This window comes from Pristis pectinata, chromosome 6, assembly GCF_009764475.1.
Source record: "Pristis pectinata isolate sPriPec2 chromosome 6, sPriPec2.1.pri, whole genome shotgun sequence".
Classification (NCBI taxonomy): domain Eukaryota; kingdom Metazoa; phylum Chordata; class Chondrichthyes; order Rhinopristiformes; family Pristidae; genus Pristis; species Pristis pectinata.
This window is the reverse complement of record NC_067410.1, coordinates 26136303-26160801: the sequence shown is the minus strand read 5'-3', so window position 1 is coordinate 26160801 and position 24499 is coordinate 26136303. Positions and strand designations below refer to the sequence as shown.

Here is a 24499-nt window from a genome sequence, read left to right as displayed (position 1 = left end):
CATAACATTTAAAATGGCCAAAATATAATTTTCCATTATAGTCATTTATGAAGTTGCCATTCACAGCATGTAAAGTGGCCAGTGCACTTCTATCAGTACTTTGCACCTTCAGGTCCAGTTTCTTTGTACACCAATCACTTGTGGGGTAATAGCTGTAGTGATTTACTACAATTTGGTTCCAGATTTAAATTGCCCAACAAGTACAGAGGCAAATCATCAACTGATTTCCTGTAAAGGAGTAGGGACTGTACTTGCAAAAGTAAAAAGGTATCTTATGTAGCCAACTTTAGAGTTCCTGTTAAATAAGCTGCAAAGACAGTTCACCTGTTTAAAATTGAGAGCTTATCATCCATCAGCTAATGAAAACAAAAATCACAATAACCAAAACTGGACAGAAAGGGAAGAAATCAAGCAGTCCAGATGGCAGATCCCAGCAAGCTGTGAACACTAGATATGGAAGAAGAGAGGAACAGAAAGTTTAATATATTAAAATCTGTACCCAGGGTTGGAAGCCAGGGGGATAAGCATTTAGAGATTGCTGCTGCTGTTGTACCAGCTGCTGTGGCACTATTGGAACTTCATCTGTGGCCTGGTGGATGGTAAATAGCAAGTTAGTTTTGAAACACATGTAAATTCAATCCAACTGTTTCACCTGCAAACTAAATCAAATCACATTTTTCACAAATGAAAAAAAATGTGCTTATCAAATAATTTTGCCTGGTTTATGCAAAAGTGTATAACATGTCCAATTTAATGGTATGCAGTATTAGTTCCTGATACTTTACAGATAACAGTTATAAAGCAGTGTATTCTCCAACTCTTGATCAATGCCATGGGAGATCCAGTACACAGCCTGCAAACTGCTATCTCAGACACATTTTTGAGTTAGCTGAGCTCGTATTTATCATCTTGCGAGACAAAATTCTAGTCTTGTTGCAAACAGTTCACGGAAGCAGTAGCAAATTCTGTTCAAGATTTCCAAAATCCTGCTTTAAATCAAGTCATCATTTAAAAACCACTTTTATTCATCAACTATGAAAGAAATGTCAATTTACTATTTCATCCTATTTAAGTTGGCTAAATGCAATCAAGTTTAGACTTCTAGCTAATCACAAATCAGCTCTTCAAAAATGTAGCCACCAAAGAACACTTTGTACTTAGATGGATTCACCACAACTGATCTTCATAGTCAGGGCCAATGAGAATATGATTCAGAAATGACAAGAAGGTTAGGAGAAAGCTAAACAAATCCCAAGGCAGGGGAATGAAGGCCATCTGCAATAATAATCAGCAACAATCTCAAAAAGGGGAAAAATGCAAGAACTCATCTGTTTAAAAGCTGGGTAATTTGGAAGGTGTTGGAAAACCTCCACTAGTTTTTTCCCCGATAGTGTCCAAGACATCCTGGCATGTATGCAATGTGTAAAAATGGAGATTTATAAAACAAGGCATCTGTTCATCGAGATGAATATTGTTAAGTTTAACAAAATCATGTGTCCAATATGGAATATGGGAATTTTAAAACTGAACTATACTGTCAAAGTTTGGGATGACACACTTTAAGTTGCATACAATTTGCAAATTGATTTGTCTTGCTTATTCCAAAACAAGGCTTTTGTAATTCAGGAAACTCCCATGGTTAATGTTCACAATAAGCTGGAGTATACACTATTTTAAGGACAAGTGACCAATGCTTTGTTTAGAAGACATTCAAATATCTTGCTTCAAGATTCTCCAGTATTGAACCAAATATTTTGGTCAAATGCAGGTTGGTGCCAAATTCTTCAATTTGGAAGATCATAGAATTGATATGAGAAAAAGCCAAACTGTATAATGGAGGCTTCCATCAGTAAAGTGACCGAAAGAATCACTTAAAGGACATTATAAAGAATATTCTACATGTACAACTAGCTTCTGGGTGGCAATATTAATTTTGCAAATTGAAATAATACACTCAAGAGCCAATTACTAGACCAAAAGGTAACCAAGAAGCTGCCACACAGTTCTGCTTTGTTGAAGAGTATGAAAGGGTTCATCTTTAAGTAATTACAGATTTAGTTAAACCAAATGTTATGCAAGTTTCATTACAAATGATTCAACTCTCAATTTAAAAGACATCAAATACAGCAAGGCTCACCACAACATGGAAAGGACTGTTGGCAACATCTACTCCTCCGAAGCGCACATAAACAATGTAGGTTCCAGCTTCAGGTGCTGTGTAGTAGATATTGTATGTCCCATCATCATTTTCAATAACATCTGCTTCCACTTCAGTACCATCAGGGGCACAGATTGTGCAGGTGACTTTGCCTTTTCCTGCAGCTTTAGCATCTACCTTCATTCCTAATTCTTCTCCCAATTGAACAGTTGGTCCAAGGCCAGAACCTTCCAAAAATAAATTGGGAAGTTGCAGTACTTCATGCAATTTATAATGCTCAAATGAAAGATACAGTCCATGAAAAGGAATTTCTAAACACCAAATTACCCAAATGCTATAAGGGTGCTGGGCTACAGAAAATCCAGCCCACAGAAATCGCCCCTGATCTTCTGAGCAGGAGAACTGTTCCTCTCCCCAGGTCACACAACGGTTTCAAGAACTGCCCATAACCCAAAGTTTCTACAAATCAGAAACACTGTCAGCTGAGCAAAAGTTGCACTGGTAGGTTGATTAGTGCAGATCTTAGTCAGAATTAGTATAGATCTGTACTGCACATTCAAAACATGCCAGACCATGGGAGTTGTCAGACCATAGAATGCCTAACTAGAGTTTCAACTTGTACTGTTTAAATTCACATCACCTAGCTCAAATGATTGGATTATTTTAAATTAAAGGTTAACAGAAACACCAGTTTGTGATAAAGTATCACAGTGATTATGTTAATCCAGAAGCCTGGATTAAATGCTCTGCAGATACCAGTTCAAATCTCACCAAGACCACTGGCATTATGTATTCCTCCCACCCCAAGAATAGCACAAAACTATCAGACTATCACTAAAACTCATCCAGTTCACTCATATCAGTTATATAAGTAAATCTGCTGTTTTTGCCTGGTCTAGCCTACATGACTCCAGGCTTGCAGCAAGTTAGCCAATACCCTTTTTTTTCCCCTTTCTCTCCTTACCTTTGACCCATCCCCTGATGGATCTGCCCTCCTCTCCTCCCCCACACCTGCCTATCACTCTCTCTCACCTGCATCTACCTATCACCACTTTGTGTCCACCCCGCCTCCCCTCTTTTGTCCACCTATCACTGCTCTGCTTTTCCCTCCTATATACTGGGCTTCCCCTTTTCCTATTTTCAGTCCTGAAGAAGGGTCCTGACCCGAAACGTTGACCGCCTGCTTTTCTCCACGGATGCTGCCTGGCCTGCTGAGTTCCTCCAGCATCATCGTGTTTTTCATCTAGATTCCAGCATCTGCAGTCCTTTGTTTCTCTGGCCAATACCCAATTTTCTGAAGTGGCTTGTCAAACCAGTTATCAAAAAACAAAATGACTGGCGACCTTTCATTGCCTTAGTGATTGGACAAAAGCTCAGTTAACCCTGTAAATTCCACCTTACTGACATCTGTGCTCATGTGCCATAATTGTGACAGTCATCCAAGACCATTCAAGTACAGCCAACACATCTTTCAGCTAGATTCTTTAAATAACTTGTTTTCTTTCCCAGTTTCTCTCCTCTTCCATCAGGTAGAAGATACAGGAGCCTGAAGGCACGTACCACCAGCCTTAAGGACAGCTTCTACCCCACTGTGTTAAGACTATTGAACAGTTCCCTTATACAATGAAATGGACTATGACCTCACGATCTACCTTATTGTGATCTTGCACCTTATTGCACTGTACTTTCTCTGTAGCTGTGACACTTTACTCTGTACTGTTATTGTTTTTACCTGTACTACATCAATGCACTCTGTACTGACTCAGTGTAACTGCACTTTGTAATGAATTGACCTGTACGATCAGTTTGTAAGACAAGCTTTTCACTGTACCTCGGTACAAGTGACAGTAACAAACCAATACCAAATGCTAACTTTGATTTTTCACGTATGCTGCCTCACCTGCTGAGTGTTTCCAGCAGTTTTGTTTTTAACCCAAACATCTCCCCACCTCCCCCGCCCCATCTACACCATCCCTATTTGTGCTCCAACCCACTGCCAGACCTGAAGGTAGACTACTAGGCATAGTCCAAATTAACTCAATTAAATCTAGGGCATCAGGTCTGATCTACAATGGGTAATAATCAAGTTTTTCGTAAGTCAAGTGAGTTGATTGCCAAACTATATTATTATTTAAGGGAGGAGAATTGGGAGCACGATAGAACATTAATTACCTAGATAAGGCAGCTCCAATACCACCCAAGACAAAACAACCCATGACTAGCATGTTATCTTAAGCAAAAACATACACTCTTCCATTGGCCGCAGCATTGATCATCTACATTGTTGTACTGCAGCATCTCCTTTTCCTAGGGCAGAAGTATCAAATACTAGAGGACATGCATTTAAGGTGAGAGGGGGAAGCTTAAGTGAGCTGTGCATGTTAAGTTTTGTTTTGTAAAGACAGTGGTAGATGCCTGGAATGGGCTGCCAGGGGTGGTGGTGAAGCAGGTATGATAGTGTTGTTTAAGAGGCTTTTAGATAGACAGAAGAATATGCAGGGAATGGAAGGATATGGATCATGTGCGGGCAGAAGAAGAGATTTAGTTTAATTTGGCATCGTGGTTAGCACAGATATCATGGACCAAAGGGCCTGTTCCTGTGCTGTACCGTTCTATGTTCTATGACTACCTTGACAGTGTTGTCCAAACCTGCAATCTTTACCAAGGTTACTACTCATGCACACAATCCAGCTCTTCCTGCTTTTACTGCAGTATTAAAGTACAAACGCATTCCCTCAAACTACACATGGCAATTGTTAGCCCATTTAGATGAAAATCAATTTTTCCACTTTGGTTTTAATTTTACAGGTGAATCTCGACCGCAAGTCCTTTACTTACCTGACATTGTACACTTGCTGGCATCACCAACTGCTGCAGCACGGATCCGATAAGGAGATGCTGGAATCTCATCGCCACCATACTTAATCACAATGGTATAACGTCCCGTTCTATCTGGTATATAGGAAACCCTGTAGGTGCCATCATTGTTGTTGTAGATATTGGCCTTCTTTGGCTTTCCTTCTTGATCCTGTGAATGAAATGACACTCTAAACTGTTATTAATATTCTCCAGAGACAAAATATTTTAAGTATTTCTCATGTCAAATAATCAGAGTAGGCCATTCCCAATTTCTTAGTGTAAAGTATTTCCATTTCTGATTTACTGTGTTGCCAGTTCATTTGCAGAATTCACTGAAATGGAGAATTATATACAGCAGATAGAAGCCTAGGGGAAAAAATAATCAGGTGCTTCAGCTACACTGGCAAGTGCTATTCAGGAGGACATTACTGGGGGAAGAGCAAAAGAAGAGGCCTTTTTCTTCCATTTTCAAACAATGGCATAGAGTCGTACAGCATAGAAAAAGGCCCTTTGGCTCCTGCACATCTGTGCTGCCCAAGATGTATATTCAAGTTAATCCCAATTCCCAGCACTTGGCCCATATCCCTCTAAACTCATCATCCATATACCTGTCCACATACTTCTTAAATGTACCTGCCTCAACCACTTCCTTTGGCAGCTGGTTCCAGATATCTACCACCCGCTGTGTAAAAAAGTTACCCTTCAGGTTCTTATTAAACCTTTCACCTCCAACCTTAAAACTATGTCCTCTAGTTTTTGATTTTACAACCCTGGAAAAAAGATCACTCACCCGATCTACACCCCTCATGATTTTATACACCTCTATGGGATCACCCCTCAGTCTCCTACGCTCCCAGGAGTAAAGGCCCAGCCTGTCTAACTCAGTCCCTCGAGACCTGGCAACATGTTTGTAAATCGTTTTTACACTCTTTCCAGTTTAATTATATCCTTCCTATAACAGGGTGACCAAAACTGAACACAATACTCCAAGTGTGGCATTGCCAACATCTTGTACAATTGCAACACAGCCTCCCAACTTCTATATTCAATGCCCTGATTGATGAAGGCCAGCATGCCAAAAATCTTCTTCACCACCTTATCTACCCATGACTCCACTTTAAGCAAACTATGCACCTGTACTCTGAGGTCCCTCTGTTCTACAACAGTACCCAGGACCCTTCTGTTCAATGTAAAAGTCCTACCTTGATTTGATATATGATTAGCAGAGGTGAGCAACTTTATCAATAGAGTAACTTTATCCATAAACACTGCGACACATTAGGGAGGGGGAGTGTTACCTGTTTCAGGAGGCAGTCACACCCATTAGATTAAATACTTCAAATTCAGTCTGTGGTCAGGGACAAGAGGGTGTGACTGTGAGTGGAGGTGGTAGGGGGATTCAAGAGGTAGCGCTGGAGGAACCTCAGCCCTTGAGCTTATCCAACAGGTCTAAGTTTCTTGCTCCCTGTGTGGATGAGAGTGGGGGCAGTAGGAAGGATGAGTGACTGAACCATATGTAGCACCATGGTTCAGGGAGCCATTCAAGAGGGGGCAGAAAAGAGAAATGTAGTTGTGATTGGGGATAGTATAGTCAGGGGAATAGACAATTCTCTGTCACAAGGACTGAGAGACCTGAAGGCTCTGTTGTCTGCCTGGTGCCCGGGTTCAGGACATCTCATCTGACCTGCAGAGGAATTTGGAATGGGAGGGGAAAGATCCAGTTGTCATGGTCCATGTGGGTACCAATGACATGGGTAGAACAAGGGAAGAGGTTCTGCTGAGGAAATTTGAGCAGCTAGGGACTAAATTAAAAAGCAGAACCAAAGAGGTAATAATCTCTGGATTGCTACCTGAGCCATGTGCAAATTGGCACAGGGTAAATAAGACCACTGAGTTAAAAGTGTGGTTCAAAAATTGCTGTGGGAGAAGTGGGTTTGAATTCATGGGACATTGGCACCAGTATTGAAGAAGGACGAAGCTGTTCTGATGGGACGGGCTCTACCTGAACCATGCTGGGACGAGGGTGCTGGCAAATTGCATAACTAGGGCTGTAGATAATGCTTTAAATTAAATAGTGGGGGGTTGGTTCAACAGATTGGAAAAGTATGGATCAAGTAAAAGGGAAGGTGATTGCAGGAGAGGTTACTGAAGTCTCCAGAATAAAGAATAAGACAGAAAGTTTAGAAAGGGATAAGAATTCAACTTCAGGCAACATGGAGACAAATTTGAGAAGAAGGATGGTGAATACTGAAGGTGTTATATTTGAATGCACACAGTATATGAAACAAGGTAGATGAGCTCATGGCAGAGTTAGAAATTGGCAGGTATGATGTTGTGGGCATCACAGAGTCATGGTTGAAAGATCACAGCTGGGAGCTAAACATCCAAGCATACAAATCCTATTGAAAAGGCAGGCAGGTGGGCAGAGGGGACAGAACCATAGAATGATACAGCACAATACAGGCCCTTTGGCCCACCATGTTGTGCTGACCTTCAAACCACTCCTAAGACTACCTAACCCCTTCCTCCCATATATCCCTCTTAAATTCCTCCATATGCTTATCTAACAATCTCTTGAACTTGCCCAGCATATCAGCCTGCACCACCACCCCAGGCAGCGCATTCCATGCACCAACCACTCTCTGGGTGAAAACCTTCCCTCTGACGTCTCCCTTGAACTTCCCACCCATTACCTTAAAGCCATGTCCTCTTGTATTGAGCATTGGTGCCCTGGGAAAGAGGCGCTGGCTGTCCACTCTATCTATTCCTCTTAATATTTTGTCTACCTCTATCATGTCTCCCCTCATCCTCCTCCTCTCCAATGAGTAAAGCCCTAGTTCCTTTAGTCTCTCCTCATAATCCATACTCTCTAATCCAGGCTGCATCCTGGTAAATCTCCTCTGCATCCTTTCCAATGCCTCCACATCATTACTTTGCTGCTCTTAAACTCAATACCATGACTTATGAAAGCTAACATCGCAGAAGCTTTTTTAACTACCTTATGGAGTGGCTCTGTTGATAAAAAAAAATGAAATCAAATCCTTAGTAAGAAGTGACATAGGATCAAAAGATGTAGAATCCTTGTAGGCAGAGTTAAGAAAATGCAAGGGTAAAAAGAACCTGATGGGAATTATATACAGGCCTCGGAATAGTAGCCAAGATGTGGGGTACAAATTACAACAGGAGAAGGAAAAGGCATGTAAATAGGGCAATGTTACAGGGGTCATGGGGGATTTCAATATGCAGGTAAATTGGGAAAATTCAGATTGGTACTGGATCTCAAGAAAAGGAATTTGTAGAATGCCTACGAGATGGCTTTTTAGAGCAGCTTGTGGTTGAGCCCACTAGTGAAAAGGCAATTCTGGATTTGGTGTCGTGCAATGAACCAGATTTGATTAGGGAGCTTCAGGTAAAGGAACCCTTAGGAGGCAGCGATCATAATATGATAGAATTCACCCTGCAATTTGAGAGGGAGAAGCTAAGATCAGATGTATCAGTATTACAGTTGAGTAAAGGTAACTACAGAGGCATGAGAGAGGAGCTGGCCAAAATTGATTGGAAGGGGACCCTAGAAGGGATGAAAACAGCAATGGCAGGAGTTTCTGGGAGTAATTTGGAAGATGCAGGATCAGTTCATCTCAAAGAGCAAGAAGTATTCTAAGAGGAGGATGAGGCAAACGTGGCTGACAGGGAAAGTCAAAGACAGCATAAAAGCAAAAGAGAGGGCATACAACATTGCAAAAATTAGTGGGAAGCTAGAGAATTGGGAAGCTTTTGCAAACCAACAATAAGGGGAGAAAAGATGAAATATGAAGGTAAGCTAGCCAATAATATAAAAGAAGATGCCAAGTTTTTTCAGATATATAAAAAATTGATGGCTTTGTGGCCAAGTTTCCAGATGATACAAAGATAGCTGGAGGGGCAGGTAGTGTTGAGGAAGCAGGGAGTCTGCAGAAGGACTTGGACAGGCTGGGAGAATGGGCAAAGAAGTGGCAGATGGAATACAGTGTAGGGAAGTGTACGGTCATGCACTTTGGTAGAAGGAATAAAGGCATAGACATTTTCTAAACAGGGAGCAAATTCAGAAATTGAGGTGCAAATGGACTTGGGAGTTCTAGTGCAGGATTCCTTGAAGGTCAACTTGCAGGTTGAGTCAGTAGTAAGGAAGGCAACTGCAATGTTAGCATTCATTTCGGGAGGACCAGAATATAAAAGCAAGGATGTAATGCTGAGGCTTTATAAGGCATTGGTCAGACCACATTTGGAGTACTGTGAGCAGTTTTGGGCCCCATATCTAAGGAAGGATGTGCTGGCATTGGAGAGGGTCCAGAGGAGGTTTACAAGAATGATCCCGGGAACAAAAGGGTTAATGCATGAGGAGCATTTGACTCTGGGCCTGTACTCGCTGGAGTTTAGAAGGATGAGGGGGGGAATCTCATTGAAATCTATCAAATATTGAAAGGCCTGGATAGAGTGGATGTGGAGAGGATGTTTCCAGTACTGGGAGAGTCTAGGACCAGAGGGCACAGCCTCAGAATAGAAGGGCATTCCTTTAGAACAGAGACGAGGAGGAATTTCTTTAGCCAGAGGGTGGTGAATCTGTGGAATTCATTGCCACAGAAGGCTGTGGAGGCCAAGTCATCGGGTATTTTTAAAGTGGAGGTTGACAGGTTCTTAATTAGTAAGGGCATCAAAGGTTACAGGGAGAAGGCAGGAGAATGGGGTTGAGAGTGAAAAATAAAATCAGCCATGATCAAATGGTGGAGCAGACTAAGGGCCGAATGGCCTAATTCTGCTCCTATGTCTTATGGTCTAGATTGCAATTGGAATTACATCTTTCTCTTTCCTTGAAGACTCCACAACCTCCCACCCCCAACCTGACCACTTCAGCAAACAATGGGTCGATGAAAAGGAACTAAGAAATTAAGTTAAACATGACATGCTTAATGAGACATTCTGCAAGATTACAACATTTCAAAGAAAGGCACAATCAGATACTGGATTGGCATTTGATCAATTTTTACCTTCTAAACTTTACCTTAACCTTCTAAAGGAGCCATCTAAACTGCTGGTTTTAAACAACCTAGCAACACCAAGACCGACCTAATTATTCACTGCAAACTATCTTCACAATTCCTTGTATTTAGTGACCACTTCTCAATTAAGGCAGAAACTTGATTGTGCTGATATTTGCATTTTCTACTCAAAAGTAGGGCTCTAGACTGGAGACTTCAGTTTTTAGTTGGTGGGAATGAAGACCACTTAATTAACCCAAGTAATATCTTAAACTAGGAATCAATATGGTCTATTTCTTTCAAAGAAGGCAAGTCAAACCTTCTCTAGTAAAATATTAGATTTACCGCATTTAAGATTCCGAAGCAGAACCTGCAAGATTAAGACGTGCCAAATTTCAAGAACACTTAAGTAATCTTATTTATCCACATTCCATATGGCAATGAGCCACCCAACATTTTAAACTGAATTTTGTAACTACAGACCACACACTTTATTGCAAGTGGAAATAATTCAAAACGTACAGTCACATGCACTGAAAGGAGTCCTTCTCCAGCATCTTTGGCATCGATGGTAAATTCCACAGGTAGACTAGCTTGTACACCAGCAGAATTGAGGCCTGGCCCACTGGCTCTCACTTTGCTGGCATCATGAGTTGGCAGAACCTTAACCCTAAAAGGACTGAAAATAAAAACTCATTTTAGCATGCATTGGAAGAGTAATATAAACTTGCACTAAACTTTCAAGATCTTTGAATGGATTAGGAACACGTACTTAAGGGAAAAATATAGCTAAAATAGGTAGATGCCAATACACGGTAGTGTAGCGGTTAGTGTAACGCTACTACAGCGCCAGTGACCCGGGTTCAATTCCTGCCGCCGTCTGTAAGGAGTTTGTACGTTCTCCCTGTGTCTGCATGGGTTTCCTCTGGGTGCTCCAGTTTCCTCCCACATTCCAAAAGACGTAGGGGTTAGGAAGTTGTGGGCATGGTATGTTGGCGCTGGAAGCGTAGCGACACTTGTGGGCTACCCCCAGAACACTAAGCAAAAGAGGTGTCTTTCACTGTGTGTTTCGATGTACACATGACTAATAAAGATATCTTATAAGAAAATATATTCATATTACACAGAAGCAATTTTGGTTGATATTTAGCTAGATTCATGGTTCCAGAATCTGTCTGACTATTCTCTACCCAAATTTATAAATATTGCTACAATTACAATGAATCTGCAAGGTAATTTAGCCAACTCAGAACACATCATGGATTGCAAATAAACCAGTGGTTGGACAAAGCAGAAGCTTGCATTCATTCACATGCGTATCCTTGACTAAGAATGAGGGTCAATAGGATTTTACTCTGAAAATCTGCCAGTGCCCATAAACTAAAGAAATGGCAAAAGAGAAATGGAAAAATTGGTTGCAATTCAAAGTAGACTACAGTTAACTCCAACAGATTCCCATTAGAATTAAAGTAAGAGGTGGACAAGCTAGTAAGGTAAAGAGAAATGAGAAAATTACTTAACTCCGAAACATAGTTCATTTCAACACTAATGTATTCTAATTCTTTTTTCTTTCAATATTGAAGTTCTGAATAGAGAATGACAGCATACATTGGAATGTCAACTCAAAGCCAAAAGCTTTTCAAATTACCTGCGAGTAATGTCCTCATCACCATACTGGACAGAAACAGAATATGGTCCTTCAAGTGAGGGAGTGTAGCTGACAGTGTGAGTGCCGTCACCATTGTCAATTACCTCAACTGGCTCAATAGTGCCTGGGAAAAGATGAAATTATCAAACTATTGGATCACACAAGAAATGTTAAACAGTTCCATTTCATTAATGCAGGTGTTCAAGTATTAGTCTATTTCAATGCATTACCCCATCAGTTCCTAGTGGTGCAAATAAGCAAAAATCTGAAGCAGTTGTAAGTGAGGAACATTGTTAGCTTTAAAAAGCTTAATACAAACCCAAGAAAATGGGTGCAGGACAAGACAGTTGGGGTCTGGTAGTTTCAGTATCCTAAACCAAATATTTCACTGCTTTACTTCATATTACTCATTCAAAGTTTTATGCCAATATTAGGGTTTGCTATTAACTATAGCAGCACTGAACGAACTGGTGATGTAGCTAGTACGAGTTTCCCAATTACAAATCTGCATCAGTCTCATACCAATTCAAATTTAATGTCAAATAAAAAGTTAAAATCTTTAACATGTCTGAAGTTACTTTAAGTCATTTAGTTGCATTAATTTATTCTACGTGTACCACCAAAATCCAGCTCCTGGCAACTATCTGCAGAAAGATTCAAGTACAAGCAAAGATATATCTATTCAGCCAACATTTTAATTCAAACTCCAGAGTATCAAAGTAGATTTGAAATTATACAAGATTATTAGGGGTAGGATCTACGTGTATCTGGCAAAGTATGGACTTGGAGATCAGCATTGGCTTGGGCAGGGGAGGTCCTGTCTCACAAATTTGATTGAGTTATTTTGAGGAAATGACAAAAATGATTGATGAGTAGGGCAGTGAATGTTGTCTACTTGGATCTTAAAGCATTTGATGAAATCGCACATGGTTGGCTGATCCAGAAGATTAAGTCACATGGGATCCACAATTTGTTGGCAAATTGGGTACAAAATTAGCTTCGTCATAGAAGACAGTAGTGATGGAGGGACATTTCTCTGACTGGAGGTCTGTGACCAAGTGGTGTTCTGCAAAAATCAGTGCTGGAACCTGTTTTTAGGTTGTCTGATTAGTCAATCTGCATACAATAGGAACATTGGTGGAGCTGTAAATAGTGAAGATGGTCGTCAAAGGAAACAGCAAGATATAGATCAGTTGGAAATTTCGGTGAAAAATGGCAAATGGAGTTTAATCTGGAGTGCAAGGTGTTGCATTTTTGGAGGTCAAATGCAAAAGGACACAGTAAATGGCAGGATACATGGTAGCACTGATGTACAGAGGGATCTTGGGGTATAAGTCCATAGCTCCCTGAAAGATGACAACAGAAGTGGATAGAGTAGCGAAGACATACAGCATGTTTGCCTTCATGGGTTGGGGCACTGAGTATCAAAGTTAGGAAGTCTTGTTGCAGCTATGTATAAAGAACTTTGGTTAGGCCACATTTGGAGTATTGTGTGCAGGTCTGATTGCCACACTATAGGAGGGATGTAGAGTCATTGGAGAGGGTGCAGAAGAGAGTTACCAGGATATTGCCTGGATTGGTGTGCATTAGCTACGAGGAGAGGTTGGACAAGCCTGGATTGTTTTCTCTGGAGTGTCAGAGATTGAGGGGCGACCTGATAGATATAAAATCATGAGAGGTATAGATAGGGTAGAGGGAATGCACTTCCAGGGAAGGTGGAAGCAGATATTAGTGACATTTAAGAGGCATTTAGACAAGCATGAACTAGTAGGGAATAGGAGGGATACAGAAAATGTGCAGCCATATGGCATTAGTTTAGATTGGCATCATGGTCAGTACAGACATGGTGGAACAAAGAGCTTGTTCTTGTTTTGTACTGCTCCATGTCCAAACGTGACAACAGGTAACTAAATGCATGAATCACAATAGATTAGGAGCAACTTCATGTTAAAACTAATGTGGACCAATTTAACATTTTTTCAACCAGTAAATGAAACACATTGAAGCAAACCCAAAAACTAAAACTTTCAATGAGCAGGAAGTTTGAAAATTGTGTGTCATAAATATTACACTGATGGAAGCTAAAGGAATCTGCTCAGAATTTCAGAAGCATACCCAGAATTCATTCTTCCACTGGGCTATGCAGAAATGTCAAAATTGTAATATGCACATGCATTTCTAAGTGGTTGCATGGTGGCTTAAGTTTTGGAACAATGGAAGATAAATCTGAGGGACTACAAAATCAATCATTTTTTGGTATTTAAAAGTCAAGCTTATTAGAAGGGAAGGTTAGAGTGACAACATGGAAACCATTTGAAGCATTAGGCCTTGCAAATTCTACTTTGGCTCTTAGTACAAAAGCAGACAAGACCAGTGCAATGGACACCCGCCACCTTTCTTGCCTTGCTGAGATTATCAAGCTCAAATCCAAACCTGGCTCACTGATATCGTCCTTGGTCTCTCCTTTAAAGAAGTCTGCAATCACTTTCAAAGGACTGCGCCATGGTTGGGGCTGTGTCTCACAAACTAGAATAGAAAACCTTTTACTTGCAGTAAATATGAGTTTTGTCACTGGAAGGTGGCAAGTGATTCTCTTGACAAACCAGCACCACCATTCAAATGTTACTATTTAGACCAACGCTCCTCCGCCCTCCTGCGGGTACATTCATCTACAGGCCAGCTTCCACAATCTGGTATGCTTATCAAGAGCAAGCTAAACACACCCAATGTTACAATCTTACCTTTAGGTCCTAACACAGTTACTTGAAGAGGAGCTTTTCCAGCCTTGCTACAGTCCACAGTGAAATGTTGTGGAACTTTGGCTCGTACGCCTGAACTCAGTCCAGGTCCACTGCATTGTACCTTGCTGGGGTTCACAACATCCTTTACTGGTACCTTGAATGGACTGCCTGAAGAAGATTGGATATTTTAGTGCTTAGAACTTATCATTGAATGACTTTTGGAGTGGGGTGCAACATACAATAGGAAGGACAGAAATCAAAGCTTAATGGGAAAATGATGAGTATATTTGACACTGGTTCAGCACTTTAAATTCTCTACAAATGCTCAAGTCACATTTCAGTCTACATCACATTGAAATTCTCACTGTGAGCACTATGGTTAAAAATTTAGTTTTCAGTCACGAATCTAATTGATGGAGTTTAAAAGGTGGAAATATAATGATTGGAAAGCTGAAACAAAAAGAAATTCCAAAGTAGAATCTGATTACATCAAGATTTAAAAAGCCTCTAAAATGTATCTGCTGCTTCCATAGCTTATTGGAAGAGAATGTTTAATTTGTGTGTGCTGATATTCAAACATTTCCTTTTGAAACACATTAGAATCACTCAAATTTCTAAACGGGAGTAAAACAGTGGTTGAGGACCTTGAAGACTTTACTCACCAGTTTTCCTCCAATGAGATGTGCTGAAATTAGCTTCCAATTATTGGAAGTGATTTAACTACAGATGATCTTTAAATACGCCATAATCAAAACTGAGGAAATTTGAGTAAAACAGACTTAAAGATGTTACCAGGAATGTGCTGTCCTCCATACGTAATATTTAAATCATAATCGCCAGGAGTGTAGGGGATGTATTCAACGCTGCAGCTGCCATCCTTGTTATCCTTACAAGACATCTTTGCTTCTGAAGGTCCTTCAACAGTGATCCCAAGGCCACCAGTACCTGCCCCTCTGGATCACAAGATTATCAGTTACTAGCTGGTTTCAAAATCAACTCTTAGCTATAGTGATCAAGTTAATTTTTTTTGTATTCTGAAGTGGTATGCAAAGTGGATTACAATTCATCTACTTGAACAAGTTTGCAACATTGTTCCATTATGCGATCTAGAATCTCTGGCAGTTAACATGCAAGCAGTGATGTACAGTTTAGTTCCAAAATGGTGTAATTGCTCTATGAAGAGATACGAGAAACCGAAAATGTCAAAAAGTTGCAGTTACACCAATGTGGGCCACGTGGATTTCTAATCTATTCTAAACCCATGAAGATTAACTACTGATGAGCTATTTTCAAGGAGCCTTGTTTGAATTGGATAAACAAATAGTTTAGTTGGGGAAAAAAGTCATGCATATTACGGAAGGGAAATTAGTTGTGTTGAAGAAATACTATCCAATCCCCAATCTGGATAAATTGTAAACTAGCTTCAGAGTCCAATCAAAAGCCAGTTGAGAAATGCAAGATTACCTTGTTATTACAGAGAATTTATTAGCCTTATTAGTCAAGCCTTCCCGAAGTCCAGGTCCAGTTGCAGAGACACGTGAAGGGTCACATCCTTCTGTGACTCCGACTTTGAATGGACTATTAACAACTGGTGCATCATCATATGTTATATCAATAGAATGCATTCCTGTACAAAAAAAGCATTTCACAAACAAAGATACGTGAGTAGGACAGTTTTCATTTTTTTTACATTTAACACAGAAGTAAGATGTTTGGCCTTTTGAATGGTGGAACAAGCTCAATGCCACCATGACATGTATTCCATCTCAATACCATGTTTCTGCTCCCTCCCCAAAGCCCTTGATGCACTGTGTCTAGCAATCTCAAATATTTCACAACTCACGGTCCACTGCCTCTGGTTCCACGGGTTCACCACTCTCTGAAGAAATTTCTCATCTCACTTCTGTCTTACTCAACATTGTGAGATTATGACCCCTCGTTCTAGGCACCGCTGTCAAGGGTAAAATCCCTCCCTGGATCCAGCCTATAAAGGCCCATCAGAATTAAGCGTTTCAAACAGATCTCATTTTTCTAAACTCTACTGCACATTACCATGTTTACCTAATGTCCTCATAAAACAGTCTCTCCTGGTGAACCTTCACTGCATTCCTTCTATGGGAACCATCTTTTTTAGGTAAAGAGACCAAGACTGCATGCACTACTCCAGGCATGGTCTCATTAAGGCCCTACACAATTGTAGTACGACGTGCATGTTCCTTGACTTAAAACCTTTAGCAATGAAAACCAATATATCCTTTGCTTTCTCAATTGCTTGCTACACATGAATGCTAAGTATTCTGGTGTGATACAAAATTGAAGTGTTGAACAAGCCCTAATACTACAGATGGGAAATTGTTCTCATGGAGACTGCAAACATACGTGTGCTGGGCTAACAAGAAAAAAACTAAGATCAATGACTAGAAATTGGTGACTTGTCAACATGGAAACTACCCACAAGTTCAGTGTCAGAAGTTTAACTTATTACTATAATGGTGACTTAAAATTGCAGTCTTTAGTCCAAGAATATTTCCATAGTCAAGTATTTTAAATTATTTATCATTAAATGAAGCTCTTCAATCAAGAGCAAGTTACGGAGAGAGACATTATAGGAAGAGCAAGGATTCAAGACAATTTATTCATAATTTCAACATTAATACCAGGGTGACCTGCCACCATACCCTTTTCGTATGGAGTGTATACCACAGCATATGTCCCATTGCCATTATCCTTAATTAGACAATCCGTTCGGGATCCTGAAGGATTTATAATGTTTGCTTTGATGTGGTTTCCTCCAACCTTGCTCAATGAACTAGCATCCACTGTAAAGTCTGTGGTAGCATCACAGAACACTCCTACAAAAAAAAAGTATTACTTTCAGAAGCAATAATCTGATTGCATATGGGTATAGAACATAAGTTATGAACCATGAAATTTCAATTTTTCCAGCTTGCATCAAAATAGCCAATATTGAATGGGCAATGTTGAATCTCTGAAACCACCCAGTTTCCCTGGATCACCCATTTCCATTTAACAACTTGTGCAGAACCCAATATCCCCACAGTCCACAAGGATCAATTGAGGACTTAACATCCAGACAAAACATTAGAAAGGCTGCTTGGAGAATGACCAGCACCCAAAACATGGCTCTTGTTTAATCCTTACAGATAAGCACTGGGGAAAACAGCCAACTGAAAAATCATGCAGTTGCTCATTTCCCCAAATGTTATCAAGTAACAATTTCAGCACAAGGTGAGCTATAAATTTCCAATATGCTCTCATTTGGAATTTAGCCAATTCAAACTTTTTTTTGAATTAACAATGTCTAGAAGCAGCTAGTTGCTAATAAATTAGGAAGTTGTTAATAAATTAGGAAGGAAAGTAAGGATCCCATTTATAATTAACACAGGTGCCAAGGTGAAGGAAGTCTCAGATTGACTGCACAGCATTCTTAAGGGGGGAGGGGGAGGAGCCAGAAATCGTGGTGCACATTGAGGTCCTGAAGAGCGAGCATTGGGAGTTAGGAAGGAAGCTAAAAAGCAGGAACTTGAGGGTAGTAATCTCTGGATTGCTGCCTGTGCCACGTGCCAGGGAGGCAAAGAATAGGAAGATATGGCAGACGAATGAGAGGCTGAAGAGTTGGTGCAGGGTGCAGAGGTTCAGGTTTGTGGGTCATTGGGATCTCTTCTAGGGTAGGTATGATCTGTACTAAAGGGACAGGTTACACCTAAACTGGAGAGGGACCAATGTCCTTAGGGGCAGGTTTACTAGAGCTGTTGGGGAGGGTTTAAACTAGCTTAGCAGGGGCTTGGGAACTGGAGTGCCAGATCAGAGGATGTATCAGTTGGTGTAGAAGTAGATGCGATGTGTACGGAGAAGGTGAGGAAAGATAGGCAGGGGACGGGGCATAAATGCAATCAGAAATGTGTTTACCTTAATGCGAGAAGTGTTAAGAATAAGGGTGATGAACTTAGAGCATGGATCAGTACGTGGAATTACGATGTTGTAGCCATTACAGAGACTTGGTTGTCACAAGGGCAGGATCGGCTGCTTGAGGTTCCTGGGTTTATACGTTTCAAAAGGGATAGGGAAGGGGGTAGAAGGGGTGGGGGGAGGGAGGGAGGGAGGGGTGGCATTGTTAATCAGAGATAATATCAGCTGTAGGAAGGGAGGACATCACAGAAGGATCATCTATTGAGTCAGTGTGGGTGGAAGTCAGAAACAGGAAGGGAGCGATCACTCTATTGGGAGTATTCTATAAGCCCCCAAATAGCCATCAGGACACTGAGGAGCAGGTAAGTAGGCAGATTTTGGAAAGGTGCAAAAAAAAAATGACAGGGTTGCTGTCATGGGTGACTTCAACTTCCCTAATATCGATTGGCACCTGCTTAGTGCAAAAGGTTTACATGGGGCAGAATTTGTTAGGTGTGTACAGGAAGGATTCCTGACACAGTATGTACACAGGCCAACTAGAGGAGAGGCCATTGCTAGATCTGGTACGAGGCAATGAACCTGGTCAGGTTGAAGACCTCTTGGTGGGCGAGCATTTCAGGGATAGTGACCACAGCTCCCTGACCTTTAGCTTAGCCATGGACAAAGATAGGAGTAGACATTATGGGAAAGTATTTAATCGGGGGAGGTTATATTACGATGGTATTAAGAACTTGGGAGCATAAACTGGGAACTAATGTTCTCTGGTAAATGCCCTGCAAAAGTGTGGAGGTTGTTTAGGGATCACTTACATGGGGTTCCGGATAGGTTTGTCCCATTGAGACAAGGAAAGGATGGTAGGGTAAAGGAAACATGGTTTAGAGGTGGACAGTTTAGTCAAGAGGAAGGAGGAAGCATATTTAAGGTTTAGGAAGCAAAAATCAGATAGGGCTCTTGAGAGTTATAAGGTAGCCAGGAAGGAGCTTAAGAAGGGACTTAGGAGAGCTAGAAGGGGACATGAGAAGCCTCGGCAAAGTAGGGTAAGGAAAACCCCAAGGCATTCTACACATATGTGAGGGACAAGAGGATGACCAGGGTGAGGGTAGGACCGCTCGTGGATAAGGGGGGGAGAAATGTATCTGGAGGCTAAGGAGGTAGGGAGGTCCTGAAAGAATAATGAGAACTGAGAGGTAATGTTGCAGCTCCATAAGACTCTGGTTAGACCACATTTGGAATATTGTGTTCAGTTCTGGTCACATTATAGAAAGGATGTGGAAGCTTTGGAGAGGGTGTAGAGGAGATTTGCAAGGATGCTACCTGGGTTGGAGAACATGTCTTATGAGGAAAGGTTGAGCGAGCTAGGGCTTTTCTCTTTGGAGCGACGGAGGATGAGAGGAGACTTGATAGAGGTATACAAGATTATGAGAGGCATAGACAGAGTGGACAGCCAGCATCTTTTCCCCAGGGTGGCAATGGCCAATACTGGAGGTCACCCATTTAAGGTGTGTGGAGGAAAGTTCAGGGGAGATGTCAGAGGTATTTTTGTTTTAAAAACACAGAGTGGTGGGTGCATGGAATGCACTGCCAGGGGTGGTGGTAGGGGCCGATACGATAGGGTCATTTAAGAGACTCTTAGAGAGGCACATGGACAAAAGAAAAATAGACGATTGTGGGAGGTAAAGTAGAGAGGGGGATAGAGTGAATGGGGATAAGGTTTATATAGCTCGGCACAACATCGTGGGCTGAACGGCCCATACTGTGCTGTACTGTTCTATGTTCTGGACATTGCCTTTCAGAATGCCATATGTAGAATCATAGCCAAATGTTCAAAATCTCTACTCATATGAACTGCAACTTTAGCTGAACTCCAGAGGGAACATCAAAAAGGTGGAGATAATTTCCTTCAATTGCAAGTTAATTAGTCTTTTTAATGCTGGAGCTGCACTCCTTCATTAGAAGCTTATGTCTGGCTTGTACGCCTTGGAAATCATCTTCATTAAAATTTCACCAAGCCACCTGCACTTAAGACACTGCAGCTTTCTTGATCCTTCACTGATAACACTTCCCCCAGATGTTTTGGGACAACTTTCTCAAGGCCTTTCAGCATTCAACCAACATAATGTGGCATTCATTCATTGTTTTTTTTTCTGGTGGCTTCTTCCAATATACAAAATTGGATTGCTACATTTCCTATACTGTTCACAAGATGCCTTGTGACCAGAGCAAAAAGTGCTACAAATTTATGAGCAGAATTATGAAGTTTCCCCAGCTGCAGTCAACAAGATATTCATCTCCTCAATGAGATTCAAGGTACTCCATATTGAGTTTTGGGATTTCCTATGTCACTAGCTGCACTGTTGAATGTTAAGTTAATATAGCGAGCTCATTACCACACCAAGGATCTTTGTTGGATCCAATGGTTTTTAAAACTGGCTAAATTTAAAATCAGTTATAAGTTATTAAAAGATTTACTCAGTCTAAAAAAGTTAAAGTTTCAATTCCCATCATATCACTCCTGGCTGAGAAACTCTGATTGGACAGGTTAGTAGAAACTTTTCCAGGCAACCATCTGGACTCAGAAGCAACACTCTTGCCTCTGGCTCAGTGATTGTTCACATTCTTGGCAAGTGCATATAGATATCTCTGTAATCAATCTGCAAATTCTGTAAATCAAACCAAACCAAAATGCTGGAAATACTCTGCAGTCCAGGCAGCACAAGGAAGAGTTAATAGCTGTAGAAGGGTCATTGATGAACTGTTAACTCTCTGCAGAAGCTGCCCAAGCTGAGCATTTCCAGTCTTATTATATGATCACAGTATTTTGAGGGAGGAGGGGGGCATGTAGTGGTTGTTCAGTCTCTACGGGCCATGTGTTTCATGGTCACTTACAAATCTGCTCTCATTACAGCAGAAACATTTTAAAAGGGACTTCAGGGTCTGAGTGAATTTTTGATACAGATCAAACTGTCCAGATAATTGAAAAGTTCTTTTTAGATGGGAGCATCTTCCACGAAAATGTAGCTCAAGTAAACACCATTGTTTGGGTGTTGTGATGGGAAGGGGAGAAATGTTACATGGGTAGGATACAAATATAAAAAATCTTACAATGAAAAAGAAAGGTACAAGTAGCAATTACCTCGTTTCTCAACTCCAGGTCCATATACCTTCACACCACTGGTGTCGACTGCTGGGTCTATGTGCAGCCGTGCTGGGAAGTTGGGCACAGGTTTCCCACCATATTTCAGTGCAATTGTATGTAGACCATGCTGAAGGGGAATGTAGCTGACTCTATGAGTGCCATCACCATTGTCCTGAATATGGGTTTCAGCCTGAGCCCCTGTATCTGATACCAGTTCCATTGTCAGCTCTCCAGGACCAGCTTTTGAACAGTCAATGTCGATTAGCCCCGGTTCCCCAACTTTGCCACGTTCTAAGCCAGGACCGGAGGCAGTAACTTTCGAGGGATCAAAAGGCAATGTTATGTCTGCCTTGAATGGAGAACCTGGAATGTGAACTTCTTCGAACAAAATATTGACAAGATATTCTCCAGCTTCATTTGGCAAGTAAGAGACTGAGCAGGTTCCATCCCCATTATCGGAGCACTCAATCTTGGCTTCACATGGGCCTTCCACAGTGAGACCCAAACCACCAGTACCAGCTCCTTTGGTGTCTATGGTGAATTCAGCAGATTTGCCTACAAGGCCACCTTTGAGGCCTGGCCCATATGCTTTCACCTGCAAATGAAAAGAAATAGAATTATTCATTTGGCAATCAGTTAAGCATGGAATAATTCCAACAAAAATCACCCTAAATGAAAATTATCCAATAGTGCAACTCAGAGTGCTTAATTAGCACAAACCAAGGTTTAAGAACTAAAAGAAAACCTAAGAGATCAAGGAAATTTTAATTAAATAGGACAGAGGCTTTTGCACATCTCATTAGTAACCCTATAGTTCTGTGGTCAAGATAATGTTTAACTTTGATATTAAATGTTTACATAAGCAAATATTAAAATGGCATCAAGTAGCCAAGATGACCCGTGCTCATCCCTACCAGGCTAGTTCTATTGCACACTGACATTTTTCTTTGCTTGCTTTAAAGTAGGGCTTACTGCTTTTACTTACTTTTGACAGTAGTCCAGTGCCATGCAAATTTGTGGTTAATGACTCCTTTCCTCTGACTAAACTTTCTGGTTGAGGCCAAGGATTCAAATGTATAAGGCACCAAGACAAAAATATTTCAACCATAGGCAACTGATTTACCTTGGAAGGATCTGGAGGCAGTGCAGCTTCCACAGTGAATGGACTACCCACAATCGGATTTCCATCATACATCACATCTACTGTATACAGTCCTTCTTCCTTGGGGATGTACTTAGCAACACATGCATCCTTACTGGTAACAGGCTCCACAACACAAGTCACAGATTTCCTTGATGGGCTGGAGATCTTCACATCCACTTTACCTTGTCCCCCAGCTCCTTTTGTATTAACGAGGAACTGCTGATCTTTGCCAACTTCTACTCCTAATAATTTGGGGGGGGGGGGGGTGGAGAAGAGGGTGTTAGAAAATCAGTATGCATACAGTTTCAACATCAGATTTTTTTTTTAATTCTAACAGTTCATTCTTCAGCTCACATTTCTATAACCACTTTCCTCATATACTAATTGAATTCTGCAAATGCATAAGATTACCAATTTTTATTTCTGTGACAAAAGAGTAACAGGCAAACCCAAAGTGAACTAAATTAACATTTGAAATAGTTTAATGATAAAAAAAGTCCATTACAAATTGACTTGTTACATCAAGTAATGGGCAAAATGCATGGGTGAGGACTGGGACCAATGCAAGACGGGAGAGACCTGGAACTCACCACTTTCACCAGCCTTGGGGGGAGAGTCAAAAAGGAGATGGATAGTGGGGCTTGAAATGAGGAGAAGGGGAATCAGATTGTTTCCAAGGACACTAGCATGGACTTAATGGCTGCCTCCATCCCACAGTAACTCTAATGTTCCCTAAAACCTCAAAAGTCCTCAAGAAACAAAAGCATCCTGAAATCTAACTATTAAAACAATTAAAGGCTCCAACTTGATCTACTGTCAATTTTAAAAACTCTAGGAAGAGAATTTTGTTGGGGTTCTAACTTGATGTACTTGTGTTTTCAAATGACCTGTATAGATGGCATGCAAAACAAAGTTTTTCCACTGTGGCTTGGTACACGTGACAATGATAAGCAAACTATTCTACATTGTTACTGCCTCAGTTATTTTTTTAAAATTTCATTATGCACTATAGTAAACGTTTTGATTCAAAGAGCAGTCAGACTCAAGTCAGAGGGCAAACTCCTGCAACTTCAATGAACATCAAATTTGTTGGCAGTTCAGCTGATTAGGTGAGAGTCTGGGTAAAATGGAGCAAGGAAATTCTGATTAACAAGAGCGAGAATGAGTTAGTGGGCTGGGCGTCAGGTGCAGAGATTGCAATGAAACAAGACCAACTATCACTTATTGCTTTAAGTTCCCACCAGGCTCAGTTTTCAGATGCTGAAAGCTCTGACTCTGCAAGTGTCATCAAGTAAAGATTTAAACACTGAAGCCAAACAAGAGATACATCCATTCAAAGCTCACTGGACTACAAGGGCAAATACACGTCGTTATATCAGAGAAGGAGACATACTGTTTTCAAGGCCATTGACCAACACTTTGTTCATGTCAAGTGGATATGCTACTTCGATGTTGAAGGGGCTCTTGGGAATTGGATCACCACCATAAGTCACAGCAATGTTCATGTTACCCTGCAAAACACACATTTAGAGAAGCATTCAAGTCATTATGCAGCACGTCTTTGGGGCCCATTCACAAATTCTTGCATGGAAAAAATGGTACTAAAATGATAACTCACCTGCTGTAGTGGTGTGTACTTGACTGTCTGAGAGTAGTCATAATTGTCAATTATTTCAAAGTCACTGACGGCATCTCCTTTTGAAGGTCCACTGAAACGTGCATTTAGTGGGGCCTTCCCAGCACCCTTAGTAAACACTGTGAAATGAGTGGGCTTTCCAAGTTCCACTCCTGCCCATTGGAAAGAATGTTATTTGACTGAGGAAGTGAAGTCAGGTCATGCAACTATTCCATCCTCTTGCAAAATTTCA

The 24499-nt window shown here is 41.0% G+C and overlaps 1 protein-coding gene across 4 annotated transcripts in view; it reads right to left on the bottom strand.

The window, feature by feature from the left end:
* LOC127572087 (filamin-B) overlaps nucleotides 1-24499 on the bottom strand; it is a 154387-nt gene that overhangs the window by 36846 nt on the left and 93042 nt on the right. Inside the window, exons 18-31 of one of the 4 annotated variants that reach the window (XM_052018956.1) lie at nucleotides 24250-24419; nucleotides 24025-24142; nucleotides 22611-22873; nucleotides 21485-22082; nucleotides 17100-17273; nucleotides 15886-16048; nucleotides 15214-15374; nucleotides 14422-14589; nucleotides 14114-14206; nucleotides 11681-11804; nucleotides 10555-10711; nucleotides 4997-5186; nucleotides 2138-2385; nucleotides 500-589 (exon numbers count right to left, since the gene is read on the bottom strand). In XM_052018956.1, coding sequence (XP_051874916.1) covers nucleotides 500-589; nucleotides 2138-2385; nucleotides 4997-5186; nucleotides 10555-10711; nucleotides 11681-11804; nucleotides 14114-14206; nucleotides 14422-14589; nucleotides 15214-15374; nucleotides 15886-16048; nucleotides 17100-17273; nucleotides 21485-22082; nucleotides 22611-22873; nucleotides 24025-24142; nucleotides 24250-24419 — 2717 coding nt within the window. The remainder of the gene's footprint in view (nucleotides 1-499; nucleotides 590-2137; nucleotides 2386-4996; nucleotides 5187-10554; nucleotides 10712-11680; nucleotides 11805-14113; nucleotides 14207-14421; nucleotides 14590-15213; nucleotides 15375-15885; nucleotides 16049-17099; nucleotides 17274-21484; nucleotides 22083-22610; nucleotides 22874-24024; nucleotides 24143-24249; nucleotides 24420-24499) is intronic. The other 3 variants (XM_052018958.1, XM_052018957.1, XM_052018959.1) reach the window with 3 other exon arrangements.